Raw genomic sequence first — 15,377 nt, 5'->3', positions numbered from 1 at the left:
AATTTTAAGATGAACCAGGCCCGCATAAAGTTTAAAATGCACGAACCATAAATTTAAAATTCACATTATTTGAGGCAGGGCTAAGTTCAAGGGGATCTAGGCTTCGGCGTATATCTTTGCCAACTTAAAGCAAAGCAAACTTTTTCTTCACCCAGTTGTATTTCACGTTTTATACCGTTTCACGAAAACATTTTACGCACAAACAGACATGGTGTGTCGTGTAGTGTCATAAACTCTTTGTTCACGTGCTATTTCTGCCTAATTAATCTTAAATTAAGTTATATCGAGCAAGCGCTTCGTGTGATTAAACTTATCTTCAGTTGAATGTTCAAGCAAGAGTTCGTTTGACAGGAGCAGATTTGAATGGGCAAAGGAAATGGTAACATGAGCACAAGAATTTGAAATTCGTCGAATAATTGTATATTTGTGTGATAAGCTTATATAACTGCAACTTAATAAGTTGAGAATTGCCATTTCATACAGGACATTTTATTAGCAAAATAACCACATAAAACATCACTGCTGAAAATGAAATTATTTATTACATCTCAGCCATCAAGTCATCATCCAGAAAATCCTCTCCGTCCATTAGTGACTTTAATTCTGTTATTTGAAGTTGAAAAAATATATATTAAAAAGGATAAAATTCATTCTTTTAAAGAGGCACAAAAAAGAAATTCTCAGATTTGCCACGAAAAAATCTAACTTAAATGTTATAGTAGAATGGATAAAGCATAGCTCGTAAAAAACAAAAACTTAGATGCTCGATAGCGACTTATTTGGAGAGGATCTCCCTTTCGAAATAGTTGTATCTGTGATAGGACGCCAGAGTAGGAGCCGAACTGGGAATTTGGGATTTAAATGAATCGGCTTATTTGGCTGGAGAAAAATTTGAAACCAATAAAGCCGCACACGTCATAGATTGCAAAGATGAAATGTTTTCCACCAATTTTAGGTGGGTGTATCAGCTGTAAGTTGATCAGGTCTGCATGTGGACTCATATTACAAGTTTGGAAAACACCTAGAACATCAATTAAGTAACTCACGGTGATCTAAATACTACAGGAACCAGTAGAAGTATTTCTTTAAATTGCGTTTTTTAATATGACCCTTGTTCTGCAAAAGTTTCTAAACCAACGATCAATAAATTTCGACCTTCCTCAGGCTCGCAGCATATTAATGTCACTATAAGATCAATTCTAGTGATAATTTTTACTTTTTAATTTGGTAAAGTATATTACAAAATTTAATATCTGGCCAGCGAAGTTTGGTGACCCCTGTTATAAATTTATTTTTATAGGCTATACGTTAAAAGCCCTAAAATTCGTTGCCTATGGCAATGAAACACCGATACCAAAATAAGATTTTACACCGATCGCAAAGTATAATTTATTTGCTTGACCTACCACTTTCTGATGTCTCCACCAAGTCGCTCAACATCTTCATGTTCTCCTCTGCTTCATCTTGGCCAAAGGTGGCCACCATTTCTCCCTCAACATCTTTCATTGCCACGTTGAACTGGTCCAAATCCTTATAAACATAGTATACAAGCCAAGCGAACCATACACATACACCAAGGTACTGAGCCACATTGTGTCTTTTAAAACCATGGGAGGGTAAATAAGCAAACACCTTATTGTGGTCTATACTTGTTAAAATCAAGAGACGAACAGAGTCGCCGTTCAGTTGTTAAACCACACGGGTTTGGAAAGATAGCTTTACTGTTTGTGCCAAGTAAAACAACAAATGTTTTGCAGTTTGATGCATAACTGTTTTGCTTTATTGCGAAAGACTAATGTGTTGCACTTATTACACTAGCATAAATATTGGCTACCAACTTGAAATTTTATGCACACGGTTTACCTGTTCCTGGAGGCTTTTTAAATAGGCAATCGTTTCAAACACTTGGTCTTCGTCACCCAACGTGAGAAGGGGCAAAACCTTGGTGGCAACTTTTACAACCTTCTTGATATGCGGAATTGCCTTCTTGACAACGTGGACTACTTTCTTTGCCGCTTTCGCGATTCTAAATCAAACAATAACATGATCTAAAACTAAATAGTATTGTACAATGCGCTAAACTTTACACTGACGTCCTATCTGTATACGTTTTGGGTATAACGATATTCAGATTCGTAACATTTAATTTTCCTAAGTGCCTTTTACTATATTTATTGGTAATATTAAGTGAAAACCATAACGTATTTATTTACTTATTTTAGATTAGATCATTTTCAACTTATTAATACACTATTCAGAATTGCCCGGTTCGCAGAATAGTGGAAAAAGTAGAACATAGCCCAGAGGTGGGCAATTATTTTGAGCCGCGGGCCGCATGAGAAACCTAAAATATTGTGGCGGGCCGAGTCAAATATAGGATCTAAAATACATACAATATAACGTCATACTCTGACGGTGTAAAATAAATAATCAACCTGTTTGTTATTACGTTTAGAGTTGTGCAAAAATGTGCAATTTAAGTCGGATTTCAAGAAGGTCACGAAACGTCGCGCGAAGCGCGAAAAATTTGCGACATGTTTGTTTGAAAATGCAAACTTTAATTTAGATTTAGATGGTACGTGAAGCATTGAGCACCGACTAAAATGAACATTGCTTGATGTATTAGCCTTTATTAAGTTGTGGGGCGCGTTGACCCAAAACTTAAGATTAAAATACGTGAAAATTTCGTACGAAAAACTTGCCTATATGTTTTTTCTTCTTTTTTAAAAGTTTAAGTTACCTTTGTGTTGCAAAGTTTAACCAGCTTAGCCCAATATTTATAAATATTTTAAATATAAGGCTAAGTTTGTTAAACTTTCGTTGGAGAGAGTGCCACTGAGAAGAGGACGCTATTTTTCTGTGAAATTGCCAAAAAATTCGCGTGGAACATACGAGCAACACAGAAGAAAATCGCGCGAAGCGCGAAAAGAATTTCCGTTTTAGCATTTAGAACAGGCTAAAAATCGAATTTGGCGGGCTCTTGACAAGATTTGTCAAACTTGCCCTGGTTTTAGCGTATTTTATTGAAAATAAGCCGCGGCCGGATTAAACTGCTTGGCGGGCCGATCCGGCCCGCGGGCCGTGTGTTGCCCAGGTCTGACATAGCCTATAGCTTATGCAAGTCAAAGAACACTGAGTATCGATGGTCTCCTATTCAAATTAACATTAATTAATTACGCATGAAACCAAAATGCGAAAATTTAATATATAAAATATATTATAGGTAAAGACTTGAAGTTATAGTATTGTGTTTACACACTTGCGCCACACTCTTCTACGCCTTGCTCCACTCCGGCGCCGTCCCCACGATTCGCTGAGAACAATGAAAGAGACGAGAAGCAACATTGCCAGGACCTTGCCATTCATTACGATGGAATCTAAAAAAAAAACAGTGTTATCCCTGAGTTCGCGGGGCCTGCTTAATATTAAGTAATAATATTTAATATTAGCGGGTCTTGCTTAATAATATTTCGCGGGGCCTGCTTATTAAGAAACATGCTCACAGAGCATTACGCACATTATACCTACACTCTTTTTAACTATGAAAAAAAATCGTATAGTTAGCTAGAATTTAAAGATAAGAACGTACCTTTGTATAACTTTTCGTCAAAGATATGATCAATATTTATTCCATAACTAAAAGCTTCAGCAAGATATATCTTTATATAGATTGAGTTGTTTGTTATTGAGGAAATGACAGAATGGCACGACTCCCTCATTTTACGACTTTTTGTTATTTTTATACCATCGATACAGTAGATGAACTATAAATTGTCGAGTTGCGAAAACAAATTCCGGACATGTTTATGTTATGTTAAAATATGTAGATTATTTTAACTGGGAGTAGTAGTTTTCATTAAACAGAACATTTAATTTGATCAATCTCATATTGCCCTCAAAAAAGTATTACTTCACATAAATGAAACTTCTAATAAACTATTATGAACTCGAACAATAACTTATTTGACAAAGCCTTGTTTTTCGTTATAAAAACCCGCAACAGTCAAATTTTCCATAGTTTACCACAGAGGTCACTAAACTGCGACCCGCGGGCCAAATCCGGCCCACAGGTTTAATTCTTCCGCTCCGCAGTTTACAAAACAATTCCATTAATGACAGCAACGCTTTTTAGATGTAAAACTATACTATGTTTACTTGAAATTTGAAACCAAAATAAAATTTCTTAAAATTCAGTATATATTTTAGTACATTTTTGTATATTTTTCCTTCGTTTGTAAATAATGAAGTCAAACAAGTATAATACAGGGTTGCCAGTTAGGATTTTTTAAAGCCAAATTTGAAAATTTAGGCTTTTTTTTAACCTCTTAGGATTTTATTTTTTCAAAAAAAAATCCAAATGAAATTTGGCTTTTTTAGGCTTTTTTCGTTTTATTCCAAAATGTCATGAGTGTTATGTTATGAAGAGATCAAACTAACAGAAAAAGTGAAAAAAATTCCAAAAAATATCACAAAAAGAGTAAAATTGCTAAGAAAAATTTGCGAAAACAAAAAAAATTGCCAAGAAAAAATTCCAAAAAGAGAAAAAAATTAAGAAAATTTGCCACAAAAAGAGAACTTTAATGTACCAGTATGACCATTTATTGCATTTTTTATTTATTTAAGGAAAAACATAGGCTTGTTAGAGTTTGTAGTAGATTTGGCTTTTTTTGGCCTTTTTATAGAGTGCGTTTGGCTTTTTTTATTTTTTACATCTGGCAACCCTGGTATAATAGTACCAAATTTTATATCCGAACCGCGAGCGTTAATATTTAAAGTTATCCGGCCCGAGACTGCCAATACTTAATTTATCAACCGTTTGTAAAAAAAGATTAATCCACTTTTAACGTATTATATAGGGAGTACAAACTATTGATGCTATCAAATTGAACTAACGATTTTCACAAAAACAAACGAGTAAAAATGAAAATGCAAAATGTCCTGTTTGATCGCGTGTGATTAATTAATCAACAAGGTAATTCCAGGGCGATATTCACCTCATGTTCATTTTGGTAATTTTACAACTGTCTCGTTTATATTGTTGTATTTTTAATTATAAAATGAATGTGTTGCACCGATTATTTCATCGTTTGTGTGTGCGTTATTGTTATTTGTTTTATTATTTGTACGCGTCTTGTTCTTTTCACTCTTTCATGCTAACGCGTAAATTATATCGCTTTTCCACTTTTGCACTTTACCGTTTACGCTTTATTTCTTGTCTAATCACGTTTTCCGTCGCCATCTAATAATTAGTTTCGTTTGACACTTACACTATTTCTTCCTTCTTTATGGTGATCTAAGAAACCGAAAACCAATGTTGGCAGTCGGGTTTCGGGATTGCTTGGATATACATTTGGAGACTTTTGCTATTTACGTTTCTGCACAATTTTTAGACGTTGGTCGCGTTTTATTGTTTTACATACTGTTCGCCTATATTAATACAGTTTGCATACACTTCGTGTAGCGCTTGTCATCCGACACGCCGTTAAGTAGGGATTCTGCAGATTGTCGTAACATGTGCGTACTTATTTTTTTACAACTATTTCCTAGCAAATGTTGTAATTGTATTTATATAAATATTTCCTCGTCATTTTTTCTTCGCAAATTTAATCTCTAAAATATTCCTAAAATAGAAAGTCAGTCTCTTTGTATAACCACTTGTGGTTCAAGGCTGATGGTTCTGCTAATACGCTGAAGATATTTGCTTTCGTATTATTCGTGTGCATTGCCTTCATTGTCAGATGGAGTGAAAAAATAAAACTTTAACTAAAAACCATAAAAAGAAATTATAAAAACACAACTTTGGCGCCACAGCTTAAATATAAAATTTAACATAGGATTTGTGTAAATAATTCATACGACAGATGTTGTTTAGGAACATACTTTAGAAAAATTCTAATGGAATGAACTATTCAAATGACGATTATTTTACAATGAGCAGAACTGTTAATTTAGATGACGTGGTAAAGAGTTGTTGCTTGTCTACTTTAAATTGTCTAACTTTAAGGCTGTTATTCGAATCAGGCCTTATACGAACGACATTATGTTGCTCTTTAATAGACAGAGACGGCGAATACTATTGCCTCAATGCTTGCTGAACCATGTTGCGTGACACGCGAATTTTTTTTCAATTATTTAGTTAAAGTTTGACACCATTGGACCCGCCCCTGACTGCACGTTAGTTGTCTAATTTTCCAATTCGCTTGTTTGGTTATACTCAAATCTACAAGAATAGACTTCGTGAACAACAACAGAGGGAAGCCTATATTGGTTATAAATGTCTGTTTGCGGCGGCGCAGATCGTAAAGTATGACGAACTGTTTAATAAAAAAATATTTCGTTAAATTTTCATAAACAAAAGGGTTTTAATATTCAACTTATTATGTATAATGAATTTCAAAATGGAGAACTTAATAGCCTACAATTTTGAATTTTTAATGTAAGTTAAACTTATCGTTATTTTTTTTTTTTAAATTGAATGGAAATTAAATAAATTATTATTTTGTTTGCTGGGTATTTTTTTGCAATTTATATTATCACGAAATGTATGTTGTTTGATTCAATGATGACACGGGATGGCGCTGTATGTTCAGTCACTGCAGCTTACAACAAATTAAGTTTAAAAAAAAATAATTTCCGTACTTTACACGTCATACCGATTTCAGTGTAACTTTTTGAATGCGTGTTCTCTGCTTTATGCTTGTGTGCACCTTACCTACTACTCTCCTAAATAAACATGATTTATCATATATAAATCAACCCCTATTACTCCGTTCAGCAACTGTACAGGTTTACCGAAACACTTTTCCAGATATTTAGTTTATTATTCGACAACAAATGCAATTGCTGGCGTTAAGGCCAAATTTACTGGCTCTTCACTTTGAAAGTCGCCCTCCCATCTCTTCTCCATCCAGTTAGGTGTCAAGATCATAAAAACAATTCGAACAATTAATATAACTATTTCATTGAATTGTTTCGTTATTGTGATTTTGCCCTAAACTACTTTATGATGTCATGTTTTTTACACACCGTTTTGGTATGCTTTGACAAGGTCGTTCAACCTTTCCATGTTCTTGGCTGCCTCGTTTTTACCGAACTCGGCCACCATCTCTTCTTCCATTTTGTTTATCACTTTTGAAATAGGTCCTGATCCTAGCGCAATTTTAGTAAAAAGGATAAACGACAATCAGGGCTGCGGAGTCGGAGTTGGACTCGGGGCTCGAGTAAGATTACGTAGAACTATATACCCGAGTCCTGAGTGCGACATGTGCATGCGCTATACGAAATTTTAAAACTGATATGGCCGCTAACTGGAAATTGTAAAGGTGGAATAGCATATGATGAAATATTTTAAAATATTGAATATTTAAAAAAATAAAGAAAATTTAAACAGAATCACGTTTCAAAAAGCTCAATATAGTTTGCTTTTTTATGTTGTAAAAGATTTATGTGTATTTTTAATCGATTTTCATTTGAAATAATTTTAACAAATTTTGGCATAACGTGTAAATTTTGAAAAAATTTTGATTTTGTTTGACAAGTCTAAAAATAATCGCCCTACTGATAAACAGTCACATATTCATAACCATTCTCATGCTTCAAAAATTTGTCACAATGCGAAATTTTTCTTGAAGCAAATCATAACTTTAAGCAAGACGAATTTTCTTAGAAATTAGAGTTATGGTTTTATTATAATCACGGTTGCCATACCGCCCTTATTTCTAAGATTCGTCCTTATTTTAAAGGGCCAGGTCTTAGAACACCTGAATAACCTTAAGAAATATTCCAATTTTCGACTTGGGTCCTTATTTTGTCAAAACTTCGACCGTTTTCCTCTGGTAACCGGTGTTTCATGATATTTTAAAATTATGCTTTTGCGGCGAGATTTTATGACATCATAAATGAAAAGGTATTCCCTTGGCATATAAGTCTCACGATTTACTTCTAAGTGGTGAAATAGGTAGGGCAGTGGTACAGCTTTTTAATAGGCAAAATAAATGGTAACATGAGCACAAGAATTTGAAATTCGTCGAATAATTGTATATTTGTGTGATAAGCTTATAACTGCAACTTAAGAAGTTGAGAATTGCCATTTCATACAGGACATTTTATTAGCAAAATAACCACATAAAACATCACTGCTGAAAATGAAATTATTTATTACATCTCAGCCATCAAGTCATCATCCAGAAAATCCTCTCCGTCCATTAGTGACTTCAATTCTGTTAATCGAAGTTGAAAAAATATATATTAAAACGGATAAAATTTATTCTTTTAAAGAGGCACAAAAAAGAAATGCTCAGATTTGCCACGAAAAAATCTAACTTAAATGTTATAGTAGAATGGATAAAGCATAGCTCGTGATAAACAAAAACTTAGATGCTCGATAGCGACTTATTTGGAGAGGATCTCCCTTTCGAAATAGTTGTATATGTAATAGGACGTCAGAGTAGGAGCCGAACTCGGAATTTAGGATTTAAAAGAATCGGCTTATTTGGCTGGATATATCGATAAGTTCGAAACCGAAAAAGCCGCGCACAGCATAGATTACAAAGATGAAATGTTTTCCACCTATTTTAGGTGGGTGTATCAGCTATAAGTTGATCAGGTCTCCACGTGGACTCATATTACAAGTTTCAAAAACACCTAGAACATCAATTAAGTAACTCACGGTGATCAAAATACTTCAGGAACCAGTAGAAGTATTAAACTGCGTTTTTTTAATATGGCCCTTGTTCTACAAAAGTTTCTAAACCAACGATCAATAAATTTGACTTTCTCCAGCCTCGCAACATATTAGCGCCACTATAATATCAAGTTTAGTGAATTGTTTTCACTCTTTATTTTGGTAAAGTTTAACACAAAATGTAATATCTGTCCAGCGAAATTTGGTGACCCCTGTTGTAATTGGATTTATTTTCATATGCTATACTTCATAAGCCCTACATTTCGTTGCCTAGCAATGAAACACCAAATGCAAAATATAATTTATTTGCTTGACCTACCACTTTCTGATGTTTCCACCAAGTCGCTCAACATCTTCATGTTCTCCTCTGCTTCATCTTGGCCAAAGGTGGCCACCATTTCTCCTTCAACATTTTTCATTGCCTCGTTGAACTGGTCCAAATCCTTATAAACATAGTGGTATTTAAGCTATGCGAAACCTTACATATACACCAAGGTACTGAGCCACATATATTTGTCTTTTAAAGCCATGGGAGGATAAATAAGCAAACACCTTATTGTGGTCTATAGTTTTCAAATTAAAATAAAGGGACGAACAGAGTCGCCGTTCAGTTGTTAAACCGCACGGGTTTGGAAAGATTGCTTTACTGTTTGTGCCAAGTAAAACAACAAATGTTTTGCAGCTTGTTGCATAACTGTTTCGCTTTATTGTGAATGCCTTGTGTTGCACTTATTACACTAGCATAAATATTGGCTACCAACAGGAAATTGTATGAACACGTTTTACCTGTTCCTGGAGACTTTTTAAATAGGCAATCGTTTCAAACACTTGATCTTCGTCACCCACGCCGAGATAGGGCAAAACCTTGGTGGCAACTTTCACAACCTTCTTGATATGCGGAATTGCCTTCTTGACAACGTGGACTACTTTCTTTGCCGCTTTCGCGATTCTAAATCAAACAATAACATTATCTAAAACTAAGCAATATTGTACAATGCGCTAAACTTTACACTGACATCCTATCTGTATACGTTTTGGGTATATTGGTAATATTAAGTGAAAACCATAACGTATTTATTTAGTTATTTTAGATTAGATCATTTTCAACTTATTAATACACTATTCAGAATTGCCCGGTTCGCAGAATACTGGAAAAAGTAGAACATAGCCCAGCGGTGGGCAATTATTTTAAGCCGCTGGCCGCATGAGAAACCTAAAATATTGTGGCGGGCCGAGTCAAATATAGGATCTAAAATACATACAATATGACGTCATACTCTGACGATGTAAAATAAATAATCAACCTGTTTGTTATTACGTTTAGAGTTGTGCAAAAATGTGCAATTTAAGTCGGATTTCAAGAAGGTCACGAAACGTCGCGCGAAACGCGAAAAATTTGCGACATGTTTGTTTGAGAATGCAAACTTTAATTTAGATTTAGATGGTACGTGAAGCATTGAGCACCGACTAAAAATGTATATTGCTTGATGTATTAGCGTTTATTAAGTTGTGGGGCGCGTTGACCCAAAACTTAAGATTAAAATACGTGAAAATTTCGTACGAAAAACTTGCCTATATGTTTTTTCTTCTTTTTTAAAAGTTTAAGTTACCGATGTGTTGCAAAGTTTAACCAGCTTAGCCCAATATTTATAAATATTTTAAATATTAGGCTAAGTTTGTTAAACTTTCGTTGGAGAGAGTGCCACTTAGCAAAGGACGCTATTTTTCTGTGAAATTGCCAAAAAAATCGCGTGGAACATACGAGCCACACAGAAGAAAATCAAAAAATAATTTACGTTTTAGCATTTAGAACAGGCTAAAAATCGAATTTTGCGGGGTCTTGACAAGATCTGTCAAACTTGCCCTGGTTTTCGCGTATTTTATTGAAAATAAGCCGCGGGCCGGATTAAACTGCTTGGCAGGCCGGATCCGGCCCGCGGGCCGTGTATTGCCCAGGTCTGACATAGCCTATAGCTTATACAAGTCAAAGAACACTGAGTATCGACAGTCTCCTATTCGAATTAACATTAATTCATTACGCATGAAACCAAAATGCGAAAATTTAATATATAAAATATATTATAGGTAAAGACTTGAAGTTATAGTATTGCGTTTACACACTTGCGCCACACTCTTCTACGCCTTGCTCCACTCCGGCGCCGTCCCCACGATTCGCTGAGAACAATGAAAGAGACGAGAAGCAACATTGCCAGGACCTTGCCATTCATTATGATGCGATCTGAAGAAAAAGAGTGTTATCCGTGAGTTCGCGGGACCTGCTTAATATTAAGTAATAATATTTAATATTAGCGGGTCTTGCTTAATAATATTTCGCGGGGCCTGCTTATTAAGTAACATGCTTACAGAGCATTACGTGCAGTGAATTACGCACATTATACCTACAGTCTTGTTACAAACGATTTTAACTATAAAAAAAATCGTATAGTTAGCTGGAATTTAAAGATAAGAACGTACCTTTGTATAACTTTTCGTCAAAGATATGATCAATATTTATTCCATAACTAAAACTTCAGTGAGATGCACTTTTATATAGATTGAGTTGTTTGTTATTGAGGAAATGACAGAATGGCACGACTCCTTCATTTTACGACTTTTTGTTATTTTTATACCATCGATACAGTAGATGAACTATAAATTGTCGAGTTGCGAAAACAAATTCCGGACATGATTATGTTATGTTAACATGTGTATATTATTTTAACTGGGAGTAGTAGTTTTCATTAAACAGAACATTTAATTTGATCAATCTCATATTGCCCTCAAAAAAAAAAAAAAAAAAAGTAATCGTTGGTCATAAAGCAACTTCCGAGGGGCTAGATCACAGATGTTATTAAACACATATGTTTGTGTGTGTCTTTCATTGCCCTCAAAAAAGTATTACTTCACATAAATGAAACCTCTAATAAACTATTTTGAACTCAGCAAGAACAATAACTTATTTGACAAGCGTTGTTTTTCGTTATAAAAACCCGCAACAGTCAAATTTTCCATAGTTTACCACAGAGGTCACTAAACTGCGACCCGCGGGCCAAATCCGGCCCACAGGTTTAATTCTTCCGCCTCGCAGTTTACAAAACAATTCCATTAATGACAGCAACGCTTAGATTTAAAATATACTATGTTTAGTTGAAACTTGAAACCAAAGTAAAATTTATTAAAATTCAGTATATATTTTAGTAGATTTTTGTATATTTTTCCTTCGTTTGTAAATAATGAAGTCAAACAAGTATAATACTACCAAATTTTATATCCGAACCGCGAGCGTTAATATTTAAAGTTATCCGGCCCGAGACTGCCAATACTTAATTTATCAACCCTTTGTAAAAAAAGATTAATCCACTTTTAACGTATTATATAGGGAGTACAAACTATTGATGCTATCAAATTGAACTAACGGTTTTCACAAAAACAAACGAGTAAAAATGAAAATGCAAAATGTCCTGTTTGATCGCGTGTGATTAATTAATCAACAAGATAATTCCAGGGCGATATTCAACTCATGTTCATTTTGGTAATTTTACAACTGTCTCGTTTATATTGTTGTATTTTTAATTATAAAATGAATGTGTCGCACCGATTATTTCATCGTTTGTGTGTGCGTTATTGTTATTTGTTTTATTATTTGTACGCGTCTTGTTCTTTCCACTCTTTCATGCTCACGCGTAAATTATATCGCTTTTCCACTTTTGCACCTTACCGTTTACGCTTTATTTCTTGTCTAATCACGTTTTCCGTCGGCATCTAATAATTAGTTTCGTTTAACACTATTTCTTCCTTCGTCATGGTGATCTGAGAAACCGAAATCCAATATGGCAGTCGGGTTTTGGGATTGCTTGGATATACATTTGGAGACTTTTGCAATTTACGTTTCTGCACATTTTTAGTCGTTGGTCGCATTTTATTGTTTTACATACTGTTCGCCTATATTAATACAGTTTGCTTACACTTGTAGCGTGTAGCGCCTGTTCATCTGACACGCCGTTAAGTAGAGATTCTGCCGTTTGGCGGAACAAATCTATGTATTATTTATTATTATGTGCGTAATTATGTTTTTTACAATTATATCCTAGCAAATGTCGTAATTGTATTTATATAAATATTTCCTCGTCATTTTTTTCTTCGCAAATTCAATCTCTAAAATATTCCTAAAATAGAAAGTCAGTCTCTTTGCATAACCATGCACTTGTGGTTCAAGGCTGATGCTTCTGCTAATACGCTGAAGATATTTGCTTTCGTATTATTCGTGTGCATTGCCTTCATTGTCAGATGGAGAGAAAAAATAAAACTTTAAATGAAAACCATTTGTGTAAAATAATTTATACGACAGATGTTGTTTAACAACATATTTTATAAAATTCTAATGGACTGAACTATTCAAATGGCGATTATTTTACAATGAGCAGAACTGTTAATTCAGCTGACGTGGTAAAAAGTTGTTGCTTGTCTATACTACTTTAAATTGTCTAACTCTAAAGCTGTTATTCGAATCAGGCCTTAATACTAACGACATTATGTTGCTATTTAATAGACAGAGACGGCGAATACTATTGCCTCAATGCTTGCTGAACCATGTTGCGCGACACGCGAAATTTTTTTCAATTATGTATAGTTAAAATTTGACACCATTGGACCAGCCCCACGTTAGTTGTCTAAATTTCCAATTAGCTTGTTTGGTTGTACTCAAATCTACAAGAATAGACTTCGTGAACAACAAAAGCGGGAAGCCTATATTGGTTATGAATGTCTGTTTGCGGCTGCGCAGATCGTAAAGTATATTGTTCAGTTTATCCCCAAACCTATTGACGAACTGTTTAATAAAAAAACATTTCGTTAAATTTTCATCAACAATAGGGTTTTAATGTTCAACTTATGATGTATAATGAATTACAAAAAGGTGAACATAACAACCTACAATTTTGAATTTGTTATGCAAGTTAAACTTATCGTTATTTTTATTTTTTTTTAAAAGGATATAGAAATTAAATAAAATACTATTTTGTTTGCTGGGTATTTTTTGCAATTTATATTATCACGAAACGTATGTTGTTTGATTCAATGATGACACGGGATGGCGCTGTATATTTAGCCACCACAGCTTACAACAAACTAAGTTTTTTTTTTTAAATAATTTCCGTACTTTACACGTCATCCCGATTTCGTGTATAGCATTTTGAATGCGTGTTTTCTGCTTTATGCTTGTGTGCACCTTCCCTACCATTGTATATAAGTGGACCCTATCACTCCGTTAAGCAACTGCACAGGTTTACTACAACTCTTTAACCTGATTAGTTTATTATTCGACAACAAATGCAATTGCTGGCGATAAGGTAAAATTTTTGGTCCTGATCCTAGCGCAAATTTAAGTAAAAAAGATAAACGCCAACCAGGGCTGTGGAGTCGGAGTCGGACTCGGGACTCGAGTAAGACTATACTTAAAACTACCCGAGTCCCACGTCTGTCCTGCGCATGCGCTGTACCAAATTTTGAAACTGATTAGGCCACCATCCGGAAATTGTTAAGGTGGAATAGCATATGGTGGAATATTTTCCATCCTTGTATTGTGAGTGAATGAATTATACGACACCCCTAGAAGTGGATTGCTGAATATTCACGTTATTTTGGTTACTTTTGCGCACCGCGCGTATCTAACTTGACTTGAGGGAGCCTTCTCAGAGCAAAGGTGACGAGCGCATGACAACTATAAGTAGGGTGCTTTTCGTAGCATGAAACTCTCTAAAATGCAATTTTTGTATGTATTTTTTATCATAAACATTAACAAAAATAGTAGAAGAAATATGTTCATGTTTTTTTGGGGTGCCCAATTGGTAAGTTTGGCAATTTAAACCAAACAAACGCATTTTTTTCGCGCTGCGTACGTTGCTTTCTGTTGTAGTATAACTAGACTCGTTTTCAACTGGTTCAAACATTTAGGTCCGTCCCTGATTAGAAGTTTTTAAAGTGCTCAAAGGCCACACGTTTTTATTACAAAGTTGTTACGGCCCGCCGAGAACTTGCTGAGTTTGGTTTACTCCCGCGACTAGGTAAAGGTGTCAACCTCTGTCTTAAAGAAATCTCTGTGTCATTCCTTTTTACTCGAACTCTGGAAATTACATTTTTTGATTGAAATACTTTGTCGCCTCCAATAAAACGTTAATGATTAAACATTTTAACTTATACAGCAGTGCGTGCAATTTTTTCTTTTGAAAAAATAGTAAAACCTGAAAAGATAGATTTACAGGGGAAATCTTTGCTTTTTAACTTAACCACATAACTATATGTGTCATTTAATCTTTCAAAACGTAAATTCTTTTCAGTTACGATTAACTTAAGTTTAACTAATTTCTCGGGTTCAAAAAAAGTATTTTTAACTTTTAGTGAACTTTAGTAAACAGATTGTGTTTGGGTTGTCAACTCATTTATATTGGCTATTTGGTGTTAAAAGAAGGTCAAACTGGGCCTACTAGCTTATAAAAATAAAAAACTGTAGATGTTCTCGGTTTGAGGACTCAGAGCATGAGGATAAATTATATTTTGTAAACAAGACCTTACAACACCCTTTTGCAAACTAAAGAAATATGAATTTTCGTTTGAACCTATATTTTTTTGTTCACAGTTTTTGCGTTAAAGAACTGGCAGATTTTGTTTTTATCTTGTTTTATAAGCCAAAGGGCAG

At 34.4% G+C, this 15,377-nt stretch overlaps 2 protein-coding genes across 2 annotated transcripts; both read right to left on the bottom strand.

The window, feature by feature from the left end:
* Positions 1 to 541: 541 nt before the first annotated feature.
* LOC146138297 (uncharacterized) lies at positions 542 to 3,624 on the bottom strand. Its single transcript, XM_083394560.1, has 6 exons — positions 3,590 to 3,624; positions 3,260 to 3,377; positions 1,864 to 2,026; positions 1,407 to 1,530; positions 899 to 1,021; positions 542 to 603 (listed from the first exon to the last, which is right to left on the bottom strand). Exons 2-6 carry the CDS (start codon positions 3,364 to 3,366, stop codon positions 542 to 544), a joined length of 579 nt encoding a protein of 192 aa, XP_083250686.1. The 5' UTR covers positions 3,367 to 3,377; positions 3,590 to 3,624.
* A 4,381-nt stretch (positions 3,625 to 8,005) lies between these two features.
* LOC146138296 (uncharacterized) lies at positions 8,006 to 11,253 on the bottom strand. Its single transcript, XM_083394308.1, has 5 exons — positions 11,159 to 11,253; positions 10,805 to 10,922; positions 9,470 to 9,632; positions 9,003 to 9,126; positions 8,006 to 8,219 (listed from the first exon to the last, which is right to left on the bottom strand). The coding sequence occupies exons 2-5, from the start codon at positions 10,909 to 10,911 to the stop codon at positions 8,158 to 8,160; spliced, it is 456 nt and encodes a 151-aa protein (XP_083250434.1). The 5' UTR covers positions 10,912 to 10,922; positions 11,159 to 11,253; the 3' UTR covers positions 8,006 to 8,157.
* Positions 11,254 to 15,377: the final 4,124 nt, after the last annotated feature.

Source organism: Ascidiella aspersa, chromosome 7 (assembly GCF_963924565.1).
Source record: "Ascidiella aspersa chromosome 7, kaAscAspe10.2, whole genome shotgun sequence".
NCBI classification, from domain to species: Eukaryota; Metazoa; Chordata; class Ascidiacea; order Phlebobranchia; family Ascidiidae; genus Ascidiella; species Ascidiella aspersa.
This window is presented reverse-complemented; position numbering and strand designations above follow the sequence as displayed.

Coding starts and splice junctions, on each gene's coding strand:
- LOC146138297 (XM_083394560.1), bottom strand. CDS start 3,366: ATGAATGGCAAGGTCCTGGCAATGTTGCTTCTCGTCTCTTTCATTGTT. Junction 2,027..3,259: donor CGTAGAAGAGTGTGGCGCAA/GTGTGTAAACAC, acceptor TGTTTGATTTAG/AATCGCGAAAGCGGCAAAGA. Junction 1,531..1,863: donor TAAAAAGCCTCCAGGAACAG/GTAAACCGTGTG, acceptor TATGTTTATAAG/GATTTGGACCAGTTCAACGT.
- LOC146138296 (XM_083394308.1), bottom strand. CDS start 10,911: ATGAATGGCAAGGTCCTGGCAATGTTGCTTCTCGTCTCTTTCATTGTT. Junction 9,633..10,804: donor CGTAGAAGAGTGTGGCGCAA/GTGTGTAAACGC, acceptor TGTTTGATTTAG/AATCGCGAAAGCGGCAAAGA. Junction 8,220..9,002: donor GGTGGAAACATCAGAAAGTG/GTAGGTCAAGCA, acceptor TTCGATTAACAG/AATTGAAGTCACTAATGGAC.